The sequence below is a fragment of the Zonotrichia albicollis genome, chromosome 15 (genome assembly GCF_047830755.1).
Source record: "Zonotrichia albicollis isolate bZonAlb1 chromosome 15, bZonAlb1.hap1, whole genome shotgun sequence".
In the NCBI taxonomy this organism is placed as follows: domain Eukaryota; kingdom Metazoa; phylum Chordata; class Aves; order Passeriformes; family Passerellidae; genus Zonotrichia; species Zonotrichia albicollis.
Window position 1 is genome coordinate 13,315,492 of NC_133833.1, and position 21,579 is coordinate 13,337,070.

The window sequence follows — 21,579 nt, forward strand, 5'->3', positions numbered from 1 at the left end:
TAACTCATCTGTGACTTTCCTGGCTAAAGCAACAGCCTAGGGAGGGTTTTTTGACTCTCAAAATGAGTGCTGTGCTATCATTGCTGCTGACTGTGCTGCAGCTCACAAGGCTTGGTTCCTAATGCCATTTTACATATAGAAGAAATAGATTGAGCTATTCTTGAAGTTAGCTTCATAGAATTAAACAGATACCATGATCTGGGATTCCATAGTGTTACCGGAGTTTGCCTATACTGGGAAAAAATCAGAATACTTGGTCATTTTATCTTGATGAAATCTCTACCACTTAGACTTGACTAGTAAACACATACTTTATTTTTTTTGTAACTGAAGTTGATGTTCTGGTTGCCTGGCTTTACAGCAAAAGGCAGGACTCTGGGTAGGCTATATTGACTATAACTGTGTCATACAAATGAGCTGAGGGAAATTTACCCCTATATGCTTATTCTTTTACAATACCTTTAAAATTCTTTTAAGAGGAGCAAAGATTGAATTTATTCTATTAAGAAATTGCGTGGTGTATTTTCTCTTTGCACTTTCTTTTTGCAGAATATTTTCCCTGTGCTTTTTCATATTTAGAACCTGTCTGAGTTGGAAATGGAAGCCTAAAGGTTTTTCTGACAAATTGCTGAGGTCTATTAATTTGTATGGTTCGTTTGTGCTCTCCATAGTCAAACTGAATTTTCTGGTGCACACTTTGGTTGTGCAGGAAATGCAGTTCTATTTTAAAGTAATATCTAGTCCCTGTAATATTTTTTTTTCTATCTGTGTCAATGTACTTGGAAGACTGAGTCCCTGTAAGGTTGAAAAGAGTCACTTCAGGAAATAAAAATAAATTGTTTGTGAAGAGAAGCTTCAGTGGCTGGTGAAGGCTCTTGCAGGAGTACTGAGGGGAGGAGAGGAGCTGTTTAATGCCAACTCTTCCTGTAGCCTGTCAATTTATTCATGCAGTGGACCTTGCAAGCCCAATCCACAGATGCTATTTTCTGCTCCTTACTGAATAAAACTCAGTGCTGGGTCCTGAGTGTAAAGATTAATTAGTCAGTGAGTGTTAAAGGTCTGTTAAAGCCATTATGGCGTGTGTCCACAGAGACAAATAGGCGCTATAAAACACTGTGTTCGAAACCTAATTTTACATGTGTATTTTTCATTAATAATAATGATGGTAGTAATAATTATGGTCTTTTCATTCTGAAAGCTCTCCAAGGACTAAATGCATAGTGCAGTGCATACTGTGTAGGAAGGATCATGCTTTCCATCACTGAAATGCAGGCTGTCAGAAGGCAGTGAAGGGGAGCTCAGGTTGCTGTTGGCCATTGCTCAGGCAGCTGTGCAGTGCAGCTCCTCCAAGGAAGCTTCTTCTGCCCACAACTAATTGTTTCCTGAGCTGAGGGTACCAGAAAATGTGTGTCACTGCTGAAAATGGCAAACAAAGAAATATATATAGTTTTCTATATTTCAATTTTTTTTCCAATTTGACTTCAAAACCATATCCTTCCAGTTTGTTGCCAGCTTTCAAATAAGCTTGGACTTGCAAGATGGTTGAATGTTTGACTTTTTATCAGAAATTTTTAACTAAGTTAATAATTTTTAGCAATTGGCATAAATGGGAAGAATTTGTTTGTAAATATAAGCATATGCACGAGTTGAAAATGCTCTTGCTCATTTCTTAGGACTAAGCTGCACTGAAAATTAATGTCAGCATTACCAGCACCTTCAAAACTGAAATACTTCCCTTTGCATATTTGTCAGAGTTCTGTGGGGTTTAGTGGCATTTTTGTGTGAACTTTTGGTGTTTGGAATCAAAGCTGAAGGCAGCAGAGATGAGTGAACTAGCAAATAGAGCCAATCTCTTATACTTGCAGCTGTTCCAGCATGCAAAGCTAGAGCTGGTTGTAATACTTGTAAAGGTATTCCTTCTTTTCTCAGAATGAAACTTAAGTAGGGAAGGAAGCCTTTAGAAACATTCCCAAAATTTGGATTCATTTACCATTATGTCCAGCTATGGGGTCCTTGTTTGATTGACAAAACCCTAATTTACAAAACTGACTATAGATATTCTCTATCTTGTTATTAATGAAGAAAATTGTCCAAATGATTGGAAGGGAACTTCTGTTTTCAGTTTGGAAACTTGTTTTGTACAGTGTTTTCACCACAGTGCCATACTTGGATCAGAAGATGCCAAGGTGTAATAGATCAGAAATGCAGAAGGAAGGAAAAAAGATGGCATTTTTCATGTAAAAGCAATGGACTGTCAGGTCAGATTCCCATTGTTTTTGTCAGAATGCTTTCCAGACTCCTTGTTACACACTGACATCTTAGGCAATTTTAAAAATCTGTTGTTTCTGTCCAGGGGAGAATTCAGCAGTGTGTGCAAAGGGGGTTTGGGGTTTCTTCCTCTCTCTGAGCTTGTCTGACTCCTTAAGCTGAGGGAAGCCTTGCTCCTTTAGGAGAACGGTAAGCTGTTGTTTCAGCTGTTGTGTTGATGTCAAACCTGGGAAGCACAGGAAAGAAATGGAAATATGTTGATTTGTTGAACAGGCTTCCAGCACGAAGATGACTGAATAAAAATGGATAGAGATGATGATTGGTTTGGTGTCTGTTACATGAAACTATGGGGCAGCAAGAAAAGGTTATTCTTGGAGAGAAGTTGAAGAGGGACAAACAAAAAGAAACAACAACTTAGTGGCCCTTGCCACCATTATATTTCTAACTACAAATGATAAATAACCAGTTCTGTTTTGGAGCTTCCATGGATAGTCATTCTAAAGGCTCCAAGAATTCTACACTCTCGCCAAAGAAATGGAATTAATCACTCACTTCAGCAATGTATTTATATTAGGCAGTGAATGAATGAAGTCAAAGGGCTAATAGATCTAGTGAGCAGAGCAGTTGCTGTTCAGCTGCAGGTCAAGCAGCAATTGCAGATCTCTGAGGAGCTCCTTTCCCAGTGGGTTCTGTGTGCTGGGGTGACTGACAGAGCCAAGGGTGTGAGTGGCAGCTGTGCTTGTTCACCTCATCAGAATACCTAATCCTGCCTGAAGCCCTCCCCAAACATTTCACATCTTGTAATGGAAGCTCAGCAACTGTCGTGTCATCTCTCATAATAACATTAGTTTAGAGGAACATGTTTTATTCTAAGATAGTTGCCATAAAAAAAGGTATTTATTTTAGGTTCTAGTTCATTTTTGAAGTACTTTTACTGGCATGTGTAATATTGATTTTGGAGGAATTGTGAGGGCTGCAGGAGACTTGTGAAGAATGAGTAATTCAGAATATTTTGGATGCCTTATTTGCCTTTCATTTGGCAATCCATCAACACTGGAATAATTCATGTGTTAAAATTAATACTTGGGTGTGACTGTGTTTTCAGATATGTGCCAAGGTACTTGGCCATAATTCCCTAGTTCTGTGTATGGGAATCATTCCTCACAAATATTCAAAGTAGTTACAAAAAGTTGCAATTTAGGGAAAAAAAATTGTAATTTACATAGGGCAATCCATAATCAAAAAATTGCAGAATGGGAGAATGCCTGTTTATAGTCATAAGCTTTGTTTTAGTTCTGGGCTTTTTCAAGCACTTGCCCATTTTGCTCCATATTTGTTGCAATTCATGTTGTTGTATTTTGATGTAAATCTTTATTGCTTACCAGATTAGAGAAGCCAGGGCAGGCCATTAAGAAGTCTGAGAAGCAAGAGTGCTCGCAATATAGCAGGGTCAAAACGTGTTTGTAATTTGCAAATAATAAATAACAACAGTAAAAGTTTTTAACAAGAAACATTTCAGAGAGAAAAACAATGTCTGAGTAATCTCAGTGACTGAGAAGAGGCAGTGATGTTCTTTGTAGATGGAGGGCAATACCACATTGTGGTTTTTTCATCATCTTAAGCTTCTAAATCTCCCTTTCAGCCTTTTTCTGCGAAATTAGACTTTAATGTTTCATTATTTACATGTAATATGAATTCAGTCCTCTTAATAGTTAGTCTTCTCTCCATTTCATTGTTTTACTGTGTGCTTTTTGTAGATATTAGCCTTTCATTTTTATTGGCAAAATAATAAAAAAAATTGAGTGCATTTTGAACACCACAAATTAAGCTAATTTTTTACTGTTGCCTTTTAAATCTTAATGATGTATGTATTATTGTATAAATCATGTGAATGGCTCATGTATAACACTAATAATAGCACTACCACTAACAAAAGAAAGCCAAGTTGTGAGTGGTGAATCTTGTATACTTCGTGTATGATTATTTCATAGGGAGCAGAGACTAATGAAAGCCAGTAAAGATGGATAATTTAATGCATACAGCATGGCTAGCAAATCAGGTGCCAGAAGTTGAATCTTAATTTAGGCAGATATTTTCTGGATTCCTTCTAAAAACCTCCACAAATACTACAAATGCAGGTTGTGAATATAACATTGTAGGGTAGCCATTTATTGCACTATAATTTTGTTTATGGCACTACTGATCAGCAGTTTCACTGTGGTGCCTTAAAGCTTGACTTTTATTGGAATAGACATTTTGTGGAATAGCAATGACCAACAATTACATAGTTTTTGTCATTTTCATATGGGTATCATTTATTAACAGCAATATCCAAATTAGCATTTCAGAGGTTTTTTCAGGCTAGATGGTTTTAACTGCTCCTTCTCACATGAAAGTCTTAATTTCCTTCACAGCACGGACCTGTGAACTGTAGGAAATGACTGTGGGGGTCTGTACCTGATAAATCTGCCTTCTAATGAGGGTCACAGCAATGTGGAACTCCTTGGGTGGGAGCATCCCTGGCTCAGAGCCCCCTCTGCTCTGGCCCAGGGTGGGCAGAGCTGGGCTGGAGGGGCTGTGCCAGCAGGGCAGGGGTGAAGTTCTGAAAGGAAAGAGAAAAAAGAAAAAAGGAAAGAAAAAAGGAAAGGGAAAAGGAAAAAAGGAAAGGGAAAAGGAAAAAAGGAAAGGGAAAAGGAAAAAAGGAAAGGGAAAAGGAAAGAAAAGGGGAAAGGGAAAAGGAAAAAAGCAAAGGGAAAAGGAAAGAAAAGGGGAAAGGGAAAAGGAAAAAAGGAAAGGGAAAAGGAAAAAAGGAAAGGGAAAAGGAAAGAAAAGGGGAAAGGGAAAAGGAAAAATGAAAGGAAAGACATGGAAAAAGGAAAAAAGGAAAGGGGAAAGGAAAGGGGAAGGAACAAGGAAACAAGAAAAAGGAAAAAAAGGAAAAGGGGAAAGGAAAAAAGAAAAGGAAAGGGGAAAGGAAAAAGGAAAAAAGGAAAAGGAAAGAGGAAGGAAAAAAGGAAAAAGAAAAGGGGAAAGGAAAAAGGAAAAAAGGAAAAGGAAAGGGGAAGGGAAAAAGGAAAGGAAAGAAGTGCTGGGTTCCAAGGTGGAGCTGCCCAAGGGCTCGCCTGTTCCTCCTGAAGGCCCACCAGGAGCTGTTCCTGCTGCTGGGGATGGAGCTGCCCAGGCTCACGAGGGGCCCTGGGGGTGAGCACAGCCCTGGTGGCTCTGGGAGCTCTCCTTTGTGGCCCTGGGTCGCTGTGTCCGTGATAATGAGATAGAATGGACATCTGGGATTTGGCCTCCTGTGACAGGGTGAGGTGCTGGGGCTTTGGAGTCAATCTTTGACACGCGTCACAGTTGTTAAGGTAGGTATTAATACGAAATAATACATTTGTGTAGTGTTCAACTTTCCTGGAGCTGTCTGTCAGAAAGTTCTGAAGTGGATTTCTTTAAAGACTCCCTGTCTCCTGAGGAAAAGGGGATAAGGCAGTGTGTCCCTGGACAGGATCTATGACTCATTATGTCAATCAAATTCCACTTCAGAGGGGAATAAAGAGATTTGTATCTCAAAGCTGTGCATAACGACTTCTTGGCTTTTCATTTCATATTTATGAGCGGTTTACTTTGAAGTGTTTATCAGGCAATACGCAGAAACATGAGAGAGCATTGCCTGAAACCATGTTCAAGTGTCTAATCTGTTAAATGCTTGCTGAGCAGGCTAGTTCATCAGTGCATGCAATGCAAAAAAGAGAGAAAAAAAATAAACTTTCTGGGGTTTTGAAGCAGAATCTTTATATTAACAATATAAAAAGGATTAATAATGCCAAGCATTTTGAAATAAATGTAATATATGAAACTTACAAAAGTTGGTTATGTTCTGTGTTAAGCAGATAAATAGTTCTTTGCTTGAAAGGAACCTTGGCAGTACTTAATACCAAAACTATACAGCGCCACATCTGCTCTTAAGATGGGAGTATGCAGTATCCACAGGATTCTCACTGCTAATTTTGAATGCTTGAGGCATTCATAAGAGCAGGCTGGTGTAGGTTTCTTTTTCCCCTCTAAAAAGGGCATTTCCTGATAACAGGAATGTTGTAGGCTAATTTTAAAAAAGCAGTGGCATTAGCCTGCAGTGGAAACAAATTTTGAGCAGTATTACTTATTACCCATTTGCTGTGTGCTGTGCCTGCAGTGGGACTCTGAAGAGGGAAGTATTGTTAAATAGGTCAAAAAATTAAACCCCTTAATTTTAGGTAAAATGGAAACCAAATGGCAATGTTTTTCTCCTTTTCCTTTAGCTCCAGTGGGCTGGTTAGAAGAGCCTATATGCCTCATGGTGCTTGTTCCAATTTCCTGTTCACAAATTTTCTGCTACCAGTGCTCTCCAGTCAGGCTTTGCTGGTTCTGGCTGGGTGTGACTGGTGCAGGGACCGTGTGGGGTGGGGGCACAGCCTGTGCAGCCCCAGCCTGCAAACCCCCCTTTGGCAGCTCTGGGTGCACGTGGGCAGGGCAGAGCTTACCTGGGGCAGCCTGTGCTCCATGCTGTCTATGCACTTAATTGGAAAATAACTCATTCCAAGCTAATTTTCAAACATGTTCTTACATATAAGTAATATTAAGAAGGATCAACAGGAGTATCACTAGCTTGGTGCTTGATTTTTACCAAAATTCTTTAACTAAACTATCTTTTCCCCCTACAGAGAACATATTTGAATAGAAATTACTTGATTTGTGGGTTCCTGCTTTTAGACTTCTTAAAGTTATCCCTGAAATAATTTAGAGGACTACAGTTTGTCTCAACTGTACACTTCTGATTATTTTAGCTATAGATTTCTGCTGTGACTTTGCAGGTCAGAAACCCTTGGAAACTTTTGGACATTTTCATGTTTTGGGATGGAGGGTTTTCCCTGTTCAGGGATGAAACTGTTCTCTTCTTGATTCTATATCCATGTGTGTTGTTCACCAAATTCCCAGTTTAAAATGAACAAGAAAAAAAAAATCAAAAAAAGCAAAACAAAACAAAAAACTATGCAAAAACGCACCCCAAAGCCCTATAAAACTTTTTCTGTGTACAGTTCCCATAACAAAAGTAAGTTGTAGAAGAACTTAAATCCAAGGGTAGTTTTTTGACATGTATGCCTGTTCTCTGTTCTGAAGTCTTTAAAGAGATAACAAAAAAGAAAATAGAACAAGCAAATGCCTTTGAGAACCACAAATCTGAAATTTAAATAGAGGTGCTGGCATGCTCAGCCGAATCAGAGTTCATCAGTCTGAAAGTGATGGATAAATCTGAATATCCAGAGCCCGTCATGGTGGCTTAAGCCACCTGAGGCCACCAGCCAGCTTAGCTCATGTGCCCTGTCACACTGGTAATTAAGAACAGAATTTTTTCTGATAAGACAGTGACTGCAAGGCCACAGGCAAGAGGCATCCAACAGCACCAGGCAGTGCTGCTGTCAGTATTCAAGTCATGGGTGAAGAGTCTGGCAGCAGAATGGACAAGCTCTCATCCAAGGCATCCTGAAGCAGCAGAGAGGAGAGGGTTTTTTCCCATCCCTGTTCTCCGGTGCTGTCCTTACATACTCCATACTCCCTTCCCAAGATTTTAGGTTCAGAGCTGCTTGTGACTCCCATGGAACCTAAAGGGAATTATGTGAACTAGCCGGAAATGCTTCTTTACAAAATGTTGGTAGGCTGAGAAGTGTTAACTAGTGGGAGGATTAATGAATAATCCAATCTAATCTCTCTCTTGCTAAATCCGAAGAGTTCTGTAATTGGAGTCTGCAAACTCAAAAATAATAACGATGATGATGATAAATAAAAAAAAATAATAATGTAATCGTATGATGCCTAGGCATACTTGACCTTTATCAGTGAGATGTGAATTTATCATTACACCTGATCTACAAGGCACTTATGAAGCAAGTAAAGGCACTTAGCAATTGAGATGACGTGAGTGTTAAAAATAGTCAGATAACGTAGCCTGCACAGTAACTCTGTTTCAAACCAACTGAATTTTGGTCTGATTTTGTACTATTTTCTGTATTATCTCTTAAAAATAAAGCCTCATAAAGATTTTGGGGTTAGGCTGTAAATTTTTTTATGCAGAGCTAAGTGACAGGCAAGCGTAGTATTTTTTTAATTACTGGTTCTTGTGTAGAATATTTGATGTAGTGGGGGAAAATAATTCTTTTTAAAATCTTTTTTCAGTTTGTGAAAATCAGCGTCAACATTTTCCCCTACGTAAAAGATTATTTGACAAAATTGTTGCTCTAATTGAGATATTGTAATAATTCCTCTTCAGAAGATCTCACACTGCCACCTGTTAAACTTAATGCAGAGTGATGGTGGGAGCTTGAATCACTCTTTGGCACACTTGCATGTCCCTCTATTATTAACCAATAAAGTCAGTGCTGGAAGTCCTTCAAATCTGAGACAAAAGAGAGAGGGAAGGGACAGCAGAAGTGCAACAACTGGCCCTATTCTTCCAATGGAGTTGTATAGAACAAAGACATAGTTTCAAACAGCAGAAAGTTTGAATAAACAGAATCTGCCTGGCTGGCACGCCAGCTCTGGGTGTTCCAGCCAGGCATATCACTGTGTTTGTGTGCTTGGGATTGTATGTGCAGTGTACAAACAGCAGGCATGGGTGGAATGAAAGAAATCCTGCATTAAGGGTTTCTATTTTGTCTGGAGCAAAGTTCAGGACCAGTCATCATCTGGATTGGTGCCAGCTGATTCATTCATAATACCACAACTGACTGGCTGATGAAAATAACTAATTATTTAGCTAGGATTAAAAGTGAAAAGCTGAAAGCAGTTTATAATTCAGTCAAATAAATACAGATGTTTCCTGATCTCATATACTGAAGACAATTGGTGAATAAAAGAAGATATGGTTGTTTATAGGTAAACTTCTCAGAGAGCTTAATCTGTTTCCCTTATATCTGATTATAAGATATTTACCTTTTACTCCAAAATTATAGTGCTAAAATGATTTTAATTTAATTATTCTCCAAGTTTGGCATGAAGTTTATGTGAATCTTTATATGACTTTTTCAATTGATGCAGTTTTCAGTTTAAAATGTTTATTTGGAAACCTCTTCATTTTAGGTGAATTATTTTCTCAGTCCTCAAAGTCATTCATATTGCTCTACTGATGATGCTCCTAGTAAGTTTAGAAATGCAGAGTTAAAGGCTGGTATCTCTGTCATTTCTGAAATGTGTTAGGAGCAACATCATTCAGAATATAAACACAAGTTCTCGGCCGAATAATGGCTTAAACTTTTTATTCTGCTGTACAGGTTACAATTTACATTACCCTTATTTCTAAGTGACATGGTATTTACAGTGAAGAAGCACCTTGTGACTAAAGAGCTGACAGCTGCTAGTGCTCAGAAATCTTTATATGTGCCTGGGGACCTTCATAAAATATAGAGTAGCCGTGTTCCCAGCTTGTGAAGCAAGGTAGAGAGAAACAATTAAGGTTTTGTCTGTGTTGACAGCTGATTCAGGTTTTTTGAGAGTTCCCAATTAAACAGTCATGGAAGTATGAAAGCTTATTACCACTGACTTCTGCTGTTTCTTGAGAGCACAGTTTATTTATCAAGTCATGAACAGTGGTTTATCTTCTGTCACTTTTTAAATCTTGATTTAAGATTATAAAAATAAGGAAAAGGCTTTATGTTAATGCAGGAAAGTATCAACAGCTCATTTATCTACTGGTTGTTTACTGCAGATTTTTGTGGAGCTTTTTTTTAATAATTGAACTTAGTCTGGTGTATCAGTGAAGATAAACAGCCATACAGTGATTTTATCAAAAAAGTACTTTATGTGTATATATATAGAAAGAGGGAAAGCGAGAGATAGTCAACTGGAAATCAAGGAGAGCTCACTGTCCTTTTCTGACACAATTGAAAATAACAACAGCAGACCTAAATCTTCTGGGCTAGACTAGAATAAAAATGACATTTCTTTACTGGTGAAAACTGACTTTAAATTCTGTGGGACCATGGTTTACTTCTTGTACTACTTTGTGCCAAATGAACCTAAGTGTGCATTGCAACCATGCACAGTCAATACAGATACTAAATGGTAGCTGTCCTCTATTGGGATTGCACTTCATTCTTTCCTTACATTGTCTTTAAAACTGACTGCTTTTCCAAGTTTACATTTCCCATGGAGCTGCAGTTGTTATTCCTTCATAGGAAAATACTATGCTTGTGTGAAGGAGAAATTATCAGGTGTTGAACAGGTCAGTTAGCATAAAAAAATCCAGATTGAAAATAATTCTTTCTGTGTTCTTTATGCTAGCTATCACTTTAAGTACACAGAAATTCCTAATATTTTCTTGTGTTTCTGTGATGGATTTTATTTAGAAATTCACTATCTCTTAAAAGGAAACAGGCATTTAACAAAATTATTCCACAGTTTGATCCATTTTGGGGCTGGGAATAGAAAATATGCACTCTAACTCTTTTTCATAAAATTACTCTAAAAAACCCAAACAAACAATCTCAATCACCGTCTCTAAAACCAACTATTACTTTGATGGTGTTTGGACCAGAGCTGGGGAGTTTACAAGAGCTTCATGATTTGCCATGAGGCTTCACTTTTTGTTCCTTCTCTGCTGCTTGTAAAGGAAAAAGTAACAGGAACTGAATTTTAATCTCTTGGGGTTGGCTTGTTTGGAGACTGGACAGGGACTGGTTCTAAGATGGATGCTGGAGAAAATCCCTTTTGTTGTGTTGGTTAAACCAAGTTATCTCCATGCTTTGAATGGGAGATTCCACGTCTGGGAATCCTTCCCCTCTGTCTGTCTGTGCCTCTCTGCTGCAATCTGAGTGCAGAAGTGCTGGGAGCTCTCAGGTGTGCCCAGGAGCTCAGCTCTGAGCAGGGCTTTCCCAGCCCTCTGCTGCCAGGCAGAGAATGATAGGGGAGGCTCAGCCTGGAATGTTCTTTCTGCTGGCACTTAATCAGCAAGGAGAAGGAGGAGCAATGCACCCGGGGAGAGCACAGTAGGAGAGCAGAGCAATTGCTTACAGAATTGCAAACATCTGTCTCCTTCAGGTTTGAGAACGGACAGGAACGGTAGGAATAACACATCCCTTTATAAAAAATGGAGCTGTAGTTCTTTTACGATTCTTTAGAGCTGGAAAAAGTTGGAAATATGGGCTAAGAAAGTAAAGTGTTAGCCTGAAGGGTTGCATTTCAATGTGGGCTGTGTGGGGTAGATAATAAATTGTCATGTTTGCTACCCAGCTCCAGCCTCTTGTCTTCTCAAATCTGATTTTGTCTTTAATCAACATCAGCACTTGAGGAGAAAGCAATACATGTGTACCTTTCCCTAAGCCAGAATGTCATCAAAATCAGGTTCATCTCCATAAGGTGATGCCAGAAATACAGCTGGTGGGATAGGGAGGAAAAGAGAATTCTTACACCCTGACCCTGTGTAAGAACTGCCCAGCAACAGCTGCACCCTCACAGCCCCATACCAGCTGCAGAGAATAAAACCAACTCCATCCCAGCCAAAAGCAGCCCAGCCTGGGCATCCCAGAGTCAGGAAGGAGCAAGGCAGTTTATAAAAGATTGTTAAAGAATTCTTCTGTCATTGATGGGAGAAGCTAGGAAATGAACCTTGCATTCAGGCCATGCATTGCAACATGCACAAACATTTCTGTTTGCTGCTTTTAGTTAGTTTGCTGCAGAAGAGACCAGAGCAGATTGAATTTATAAAGAACTGAGCAAAATTAAGTGTGCAGCAGAGGTTCTTTTAAAAAGAGAGACCACTTCCAGAGATTAGACCTAAATTGTGGAACTCCTGCCAGCAAAATCATTATAGCTGTGAACATAACAAGAACTTGAGAAAGGATGGAATGTCTTAAATCAACATATTTATTATTCTTATTTTCTGTAACTGATTGTAATAGCAAAGACTGTGAGTTATATTTATTCTTTTGATTTTAGACTTAGCCCAGTCTTGAACTTGATGTCCTGTTGAAGGCAAATTTATCTTATCTGTGCATTACTGGTTTCAGAGATCTTCCTCTGAGGCATCTTGTAGCGATCACAGCTGGATTAGATTAATCTTCAGAAGGGCAATTCATGCAGTTTGTGATCAGCCAAATGAGACCTTTGCCTAGGGGTTAGGGGAAAGTAACCTTTGCTTGAATGGTGATGCTTTCTAGGCTTAGCAGGGATAATGAGTACAGTAGTACATCATTGAATTCAACACCCTGTAAGTGTTTATATCCTAAATAACTGAAACAGTAAATTTCTGTACAAGGAAGTGCACTAAAGAGATAATAGAAGTAATGTCCTCGTTTAAAGGAAAACATCTATTCTATTGAGAGACTATTCACAGCGTGTAGATTATGGGCAATGATGATCAAGTACATAACATTTTATTACACTGCTAAACTAGAACACTGCTGATCTGTTTTTGTATGAGAGATTATGTTCACCTTAAGGGAGCAGCTGGGTTTAACTGACTACCTTTAATGAAAATCATCTAGTGGTTTCTGCAGGAGGGCATGAAGGGACTGAGGATGGAGACTGCTAAGCTCTGTTTCATGTGAAAAAGCAAAACCTTGTGAATTTCTATTTTTGGTGCTGTGTTCTTCAAGGCAAAGGAGTTTCTTTCTTTTCCACCAATAAGGATCCGATGTTATCTATCTCTTTTTTCTTAGTGTCACCAGCAAAGTAGTAGATGCTACAAGAATCTGGAAAAAGGCTTTTAGTGTGCAGGAATGGATTCTGCCTGCACATTTCAGTTCTGCTTTTCAGGTGACCTTTCAGGGAGGGGCAGTTTAGTTCCTCTCAGCTCCCTGCAAGCCCCAGGTGTAGGGGGTGATGTCTCAGGCTGTAAGAAGCCAACCCTTGCCTGCCTGCTGGTGCTGGCAGTGCAGTTTGGCTCGTGGCCCACTGTTGTGTCTGTGGGCACACAGCGGAGCAGCGTGACTGGCCAGGGCATGGCAGACAATGGGACTGCTGCCCTGCTTGTCCCCTGTGAGGTCTTGCTGTGCCTGAGCTCCCTCTATCAGATGATAATCCTTGAAGGAGACACTAAACCTTTAGCCCAGACCAGACTGTGCCTGCCTTTCCTCTCTCCAGTCCATGAGTGCTGTGGTTTGCACTGGGGCAAGGAGGGCTGGGTTGTTCCTGCTGAACTTTGTCATCAGGATTCCACATGGAGTATTCTGGGCTGAGTGGACATGGGATGACTTGGGTGTTTTTTCATCTTTTATAAGACTATACTTTGTCTGCAAAGTAATGTTAGGATGCCCAAAGGGGGGCAGCCAGGATGGGGAAGGGCTTTGAGGGGAAGCTGTGAGAGGAGCTGCTGAGGGCACTTGATCTGTAGAATTGTAGAGGAGGGGAATGAGGAGAGACATCATTCCATATACAGCAGGGTACAGAAGGTCCCCTTTCTTGTGAGGGGAAAGGAGGGGCAGACACTGATCTCTTCTCTAGGGTGACTTGTGACAGGACCCAAGGGAATGGCCTGAGGTTGTGTCAGGAGGTTTAGGTTGGACATTAGAAAAAGATTCTTCACCCAGGAGATGGTTGGGCACAAGAGGTCACAGCACCAGCCTGGCAGAGTTTGGGAGGTGTTTGGACAATGCTCCCAGGCACAGGGTGTGAAGGTTGGGCTGTCCTGTGCAGGGCCAGGAGTCAGACTCAATGGTCCCCTTCCAACTCAGCTTATTCTGTGGATTACTGGACAAATTAATTCTGTGCATCTAGATTTTATTTATCCTCTATGTGAATATACAAGGATGAATATACAAGGTCTACAGGTGGTCATCTGATGGCATTGGTACCTAATGTGCAACAATGGCTGAGTGAAGGAGAGAAGAATATGTTAGTGGAAGCAGTTCATATGTCATTCAGGTCATGTGGGAAGTTTCATTTTAGTAAAACAAGACATGTAGGAGAACATGGTCCAGAATAAGAAAAGGTCTAGAGAATATAACTGTAGTGTTTTTATCTTTCTTTTCTCAGATTTTACAGTAAATTAAGGGTTAGGAAAGTATCAGGAATTATAGAGGTACATTTCTATATTTTTAGATGTGAAATACATATCTGAAAAACTCTCTTATATATGTGTGCATGTAGATGTTAAAAAATTATTATCCAAGGACAAGTTATATTGCCATTATATGCTGCCTTACAGAAAAGTCTCAAATAATATTTTGTAGAAGCAAATGCCACAAGTTAGTATATAAAACTAATTTAAAATCTACCACCAAATAACATGTCTTTACTTGATGGGGAAATTTCTAGAATATTTCATGTTTACCATCAGGTCATAGGACTATAAAGGGATTTCTGAGACGCAGCATAGAAAATCCTTTCCCAGAGGTTCAGAGGCTGATTCCATTTGTGCTCTTGATATGATGATCCACTTCTCAATTTTTTAAAAATTTTGTCAGTTACTGGAAAATGCCAAGTTCCCAGATAATAAAACTCAAATGGGTGAATGAGTTCTGTGAATAGTGTATTTCAGTGCCTATACCATTTTCCTCAGACAAAGTAAGAACAGGATGCTAATCAAAGTGAAATCATGTGTGCTTGTAAGGGCTGTTAAAATCCACAAAATATCATCAAAATGTTTACTGTGTATGTACAACAGCTTAATTTAGCTAATATATTCATAATTTAGACATGCCACCAGCAAACAAGAAAATTTGAAAAACTGAATTTTCATTATGAGTTTATTAATTTTAACATGTATCTAATGTCAACATTTTTCTGCCTGGGTGGGCTACTATGATTCAGTTCAGTCCATTTTTTATCTTCATTTTGGTTTGATTTTTATCTTTTTATTAGTAAGTCTAACCTTAGTTTGCTTATATGGCTGAAGCAAAACTCTAATCAATCCAGCTGGTTTTGTTAATATCTTCTACTGAAATTGCACATGAAAAAAGTTTACATTTCCCTTAACAGTAGCTTTATCTGTCATGCTAGAACTCTTCACTTATGAAAAAAAAAAAAAAGGCAAAAAGACAACAACAAGCAAAATATCTCTAGACTGAAGTGGACTTGAGAAGCTCATTTTTAGAACTGTTTAGTTCCTTGCTTTTGACTAAACCACTAAATTTCTGAGGGGTTTGGGTTAATTTGGAGCTGGCTTTTTTCATGTCAGACTTTTAAAATTCTTTTTACACATAGCCACTACATGTTCCATTCCTTGGGAAGCGTTGTCTGGTGAGGATTCTCCCCCTGGTGCTGGTGTCACTTTGGGGCTGTTTGACCTCCGGGTGACAGAGCCACGGGCAAGCCTGGTCACTGCTGGCTGAGGACATAGGTCAGGCTTCCACAAGAAATCCATCCCCTTCCTTCTACTGATGACCTTCAGGAATAAATTTAAACTGGGACCTAGTTTCACATTTTACATGTGTGCATACACCCCTTATCCAAAATGTGCTTTGGCAGTTCAATATGAGACTGGAGAGAGCTGATACAGAAAGGGGAACCAGATGGATTCAAAACTCTATGAGCTTTCATGGCTAATCTGAGAAAGAAGTTCTAATACTTAAAAAAAAATCTAGTTACCTTCTTTATTAATAGAATACACTTAGTTGTGTGTTTTATTTAGTGTATGAACTTCCATTGTGTAGCTTCATATAACAAATACATAGAGGAAAATGAAAAAAAATAGAAATGAATTTTGGACTAAATAAAACTACTCTTTTAGATCTGCTTTCCCTGTGAATTAAGGAATTAGTTAAATAATTGGCAGTAATATTGCCAGCAACTTCAGTCTGGTTTTTGTTTTTAACCCAATGTAATGAAGCTCAAATTACTTTGCTTTTCAAAATCTTTGAAAGCCTTTGAGACCAGTGAATATTTCCCTTTATTTTTTACTGCCCTGTTCATTACTGTAGGAAACAAGTACATAAGCAGAAATCAGGCAGCAACTCTGGACTTTGTGAGAACCCTGGGGGACTCTGAGTGCTTTAAAAATGTATAAGATTTTGTCCACGGAGTCGTTATTAACTGCTAAAGGTCACGTGTTTTGACATTGTCTCAGAAAGTTTTGCCTTTAAACCAAATGACCTCCTGATTTTGGTATCGATTCGTTCTTTCTTCTGGAATATGGGGGAAAAAGAAAACAGTTACAATGTAAGGTCTATCTTGGTTTCTTTACCAGATATTAAATTGCCAGTTTCACTAAATGCAAATATAAAATTGGTGGCAAAGTTCCATGTTTCCTCACTGATAAAGTTGCATTCTTCCATTATCTCTGTGAATGACTTGTGTATGTGAAAATGAGTTTGATTTAAAAAAATTCTCTTTTTGAGTAATCAAATGGATGACTTCAAAGCTCATGCTCAGTCCTACAAATATGAGGTTACATACACACTAAAGCAGGTTGTGTCATTAGCACTTGTCATGAGGTTTATGTTAATTACATTATTAATTATTTGGGGCCAAAAGAGTAGCCTAGAATTTAGAGACATTTCCTACCTTTGTTTTGTATATTTCATCCATTTTAGATACATTCAATATTTTCAAGGTTAAGTCTTGCTATACCATTGCACCAGAGATTTTTGTAAGTAACTTATTGGTATACACCAGAACTGAGCAGAATTAAAAAGAGATCTGATATTTTCAAGCTGAAAATAAATCCCCTAGCTTTTTAAATGGCTTAATTTTTTTTTTCTTTATTTATTTTTTCTAGGAACAAACTTCACCCTTGCAGAGCTGGGGATCTGTGAGCCGTCTCCGCACCGGAGCGGGTACTGCTCGGACATCGGGATCCTGCACCAGGGCTACTCCCTGAGCACAGGCTCCGACAACGACTCGGACACGGAGGGAGGGATGTCCCCAGAGCACGCCATCAGGCTCTGGGGCAGAGGCATCAAATCCAGGAGGAGCTCTGGCCTGTCCAGCCGCGAGAACTCGGCGCTCACGCTCACCGACTCCGACAACGACAACAAGTCAGACGAGGAGAACGGTAGGGATTTACTTCAGTGTATTCCTAATTGCTGTTCCTAACCTACTTAAAAATGCTCCACTCTGTTTTCCAAGGTGACGTTTGCACTTTCTCAGTTTGACTAAAGCTGGTTTTTAGCATGTTTTGGGTGGCGTTCACATTCTTTGGACATAATCCCTTTGCCCAGGGTTTTTCTCCTGGGAAGCTGAAAGGCAGAGAGAGGCCTCAGAGAGAAGGAAACAATTCTTAGCTCATTTGCTTCTCCTGTGTTGTGCTCCTGTGGAATGTGTTTGGGGATTGTTTACCCACAGGTGATTGTTTCATTGGACTTTGGTGTGAGTTGTTTTGACTCATTGGCCAATTGTGCCCAAGCTGTGTTGGAACTCTGGAAAGAGTCACGAGTTTTCACTATTATCTTTTTCGCAATCAGTATCTTTTCTGTATTCTTTAGTATAGTGTTCTTTAATATAATATAGTATTATAAAGTAATAAATTAGCCTTCTGATAAGATGGAATCCTCCTCATTATTCTCTTCCCTCATTGGGGTTGCCTGCATTTACAATAGTTTTGGGGTTTTTTAGCATCACTATCAGGAAACTAGTATATGTGCATCATATGATAGGTATTATGTTTGATCTTACATTTTACTTTTCATTCCATAATCTGTCACAGAAGTTTGTGCTCCGAGTATTTTAAATTAAACTTAATGATGAGAAGCAGAAAGAAATTTCCAAAGAGAAACAGTTTTTATATGTGATTTTTCTACACAGCTTGAAGTCATATTAATAATCCACAATGTGCTGATAGCTGTAACAATGATGCTAATTCGTAACAATCAGATGTAATTTTAGGTATTTTTTCCATGGTTTGGAAGTTGTAAAAACAATTCTTTTGCTCTTTTATTACTGGTGTTGGGGGAGTTTTTGGAAAGCAAATGTGTGCATTGGGCTGAGGCAGAACACTTGTGTTTAGTGTAGTTTAAAGTCACAGAAATGGGACTTTGGGCACAGCCTCAGTCACTTGTCACCAAACAGCTTGGCAGTAGAAGCAGAGTCTGAGTATCCTGTGTGCAGCACTGTCCTGTGGTACAAATCTAAATTCACATCCTTGGTGTGGGTCACCCTCAAGTTCTTACCTGGGGAATTTTCTGGGCTCACATAGGTTTAAAGAACTCAAGACAAAAAATAGTACAAAAGGATTTGCAGGAATTTGTTCTCCATCTATAGGGTGATGAAAGTGTAAACTCAGCTTAGTTAAAATAGAAACAAAGGGGTTTGGATCTTGTCATTCTGAGGAGGTGAAGAGGAACCTCCTTAACATCATCAACACTCGGAGCACTGTTCCAGCAGCCTGACACCAGCTCTCTCTAAGCATATTGGGATAAAATTCTGTTTGATACATGTTGGGTGCCTCTCAGAAGAGCATTTCTGTAGGTGTTTATGTTGGGCTCCTCCCTGTGCACACTGACAGTTGTCGTGGTTTCCGCAGAGTGGGCGTGCCAGGCTCTGGAAACAGAAGCAACTGCTTGTCAAAGCAAACAGGGCAAAATTACAGTTTATATGTTGATAGGAAGAAGTTCAGCAAAGTGCAATTGATTTTGTTTGTAACAACAGTCTTTTTTGTTGATTTCAATTGAATCTTCAAGTAATATATCCTCTCCATTGGCATCGCAGGATACATTTCTTCATCAAAACTAAGGAGGGAATGTGCATTTACTAATAATGGTTTGTACAAGGAAGCCCATGTTTTGAAAAGAATCAGTGACTGGTTAATTGATTTTTCCTTTTAATAATACCGTTCACAGAAAATATGACAACTTCCATTGATTTTAGTACAGTTTTGTTGAGGCTTGTGAACGTAATTTCAAATTAAAAACCTGACTAATAGAATTCTGGCATTATGGAATGATTGGGCTTCAGTGCTGTAGCAGGAATTCACTGTGCAGGTGGTTGTCTCCATTTCAGTGGCAGCAGTGTGTCACACCTTTTGTCTAAGAAAACATAATGATCTCAGAACCCACTTTTATACACACTGTCACAGACTGATAAAAGAATGAGTCTGTTCACTTGTTTTTCATTTTTCTCCCCATAATAAGTGAATTATTCAGTAATTGGAAATACAGTGCGTTGAATCCATTTTTCATGTTTCTAACAATGATATTAATAGGAGAAAGAACAACATGATCAAACAGCAAGCAGGTAATAAACCAGTATATGGAATTCATTTTGGGTTTCTGTGAGAAGGGTTTCTGCGTGTTTGGATGTTTTAAAAAAACATCACGCAAGTTTGAAGCAACTGTTGTGTACACAGAGGTGTTAACTTCAGTAAACTTTTTAGCCTTACTCTCTCACAAACCCTGGTTAGCTCAAAAATCAATGCTTCTTCACATCACTGATTTTATGAAGTTTTGGGATACATTATCATATAGATTGACAGTTGCCCCACTGGTTCAGCACCACAGTGTGGACACTTACAAAACCATCATTAATTTCTCACACTTGTGCCCAGCAGTGGTTTTCTACATAATAAACACTGTGTCCTTCAGAAGCAGATCAATAACCTGCTAGGTGTTCATCCTGAGAGGAAGTAACAAGAATCTATATTTCAAGAGAAATTTGTACTCTGATATGGTTTCACATGTGCAGGATACCAGCATTAAGCAAGACATTACTTGGTATGAGGCTTTACCCATTTATGCCTAGCAATATTAGAGGGAACTCATGATGCTCACACCTCTGAATTTATTGAAAGTACTGTTAAAGCTTTTTCCCTGATACAACTCAAGGGTTATGAAAGAATAGTTCAACTGTAAAAGATTACTATTTTTTTAAAATATTGAGATCCTATCACAATTTAAACTTTCAAAAAACCCCAAACGAAAAACCATACCTCTCACAATTTTTTTTGTATCAATAAATCTATTTTGTCATCTCCAAGTAGCACAGAGGAAGCTTAATTTCTAAAAATTGCTCCCATTCAAATCCATTCACAGAGCTTGTGACCGTTTTCTGTGCTTGTAGATTTTGTATGATTTAATTTTATCATAAACCAGAATGCTGTGAACCTTGAAATATTAGCAGGCTTGGAATGCTTGTAGATAAATTGAAATAATGGAAGCTCATTAAGTTCCATGTTTTACTTAGTATACTGACAAAACACCTTACTGATCTTTTAAAAACAGTTATATTTTCAGAAGTCTGAATAGACTCTAAATTCTTACTGTATCTTGTAGTTTTTGCTGCCGTCTAGATGTAGCCATCTCTTCTTTAGACAGATCAATTCTGAAGTTGTTACACAAATCTATCATCAGATTGGTACTCCATGTGATTTACTGGGTTGTGAGATTTAAATAAATTAATTTTTTTGGATGCATGCAAATGTAAAAAGCCAGTTAAAAATACAGATCTCCTCTAATGTCATGTGCCAGCTTTGGAGAGAGAATCACCTGTGGGGATGCAAGGTTTTGATGCAATGTGAGCTACAGGGGATACAGCACTGCTCCTCAATGCTTATTTTTTTTTCTTTGATTAAATCTTGTAACTGTTTATTCTGAAACATCATGGCAAACTTCTCAAAAGGATTTCTTTTTTCATCAGTTGCAATGTTCTTTTCAAAGCCTACAGTATTTCTATTTCCAGAGTAAAGCTTAGGGACTGGTCATGTTGAAGTAGTGACCTTGAAGCAACTGCTCTTTCAGGGTTGGCTTCTTCTGGTTTTGTTTTTTTTTTTTTTTTTTTGAAGTTGAACTGAAAATTATGTTCTTCTGAAAAATATAAAACTTTGGAAAATAGGGTAACTTTTGATTTAAAAATCCTTGAAATCAGAATGATCATACTTAAGGAGCATTTATGTACAGAATCTTCTTGCAACAGATCTGCAATTTTCTCTTTTCCTGCCTACACTGTTGTTGAATGACCAGTTACAGGCTGTTAGGAAAGCAGTGAAATTCAAGTGACATAAGGCAGATGGGAGTGAAAAGCTGAACAGACCAATAACAGAGAAGAGAAGAGATAATCTTAGGTAGAGCAAAGGAGGATGGAACAGTAGGATGTAAACTCAGGGCAAATCTTGGTTTGAGTCCTGAAATGAACTCGTTGGCCCAAAGTGAACCCAGAAGGAGGATTTTCAGGTTGATGTGAATCTAGATCCTGCTATTCTCCTGTTGTAAAGGAGAAAATATAAAAATGGTGTTGGTGACTTTTTTTTTGGGAGAAGTTGTTCCCTTGACACTTTTTCTGCTAGTCCCTTTGTATTTTCTGCTAGTCCTATTATTGTATATAGTGGATAGATAATGTGCTGCACTGATATTTTCAGGTTCAATATCCAGCAGTGTTTGCTATTTTAGACATACTGGTGGCAATTACTGTGATTAT

The 21,579-nt window shown here is 38.7% G+C and overlaps 1 protein-coding gene across 19 annotated transcripts in view; it reads left to right on the forward strand.

Moving 5' to 3' along the window:
- TENM2 (teneurin transmembrane protein 2) overlaps positions 1–21,579 on the forward strand; it is a 1,510,370-nt gene that overhangs the window by 1,048,319 nt on the left and 440,472 nt on the right. For all 19 annotated transcript variants that reach the window (XM_074551980.1, XM_074551988.1, XM_074551987.1 and 16 more), the window contains one exon: positions 16,952–17,227. In XM_074551980.1, the coding sequence (XP_074408081.1) occupies positions 16,952–17,227 (276 nt within the window). The remainder of the gene's footprint in view (positions 1–16,951; positions 17,228–21,579) is intronic.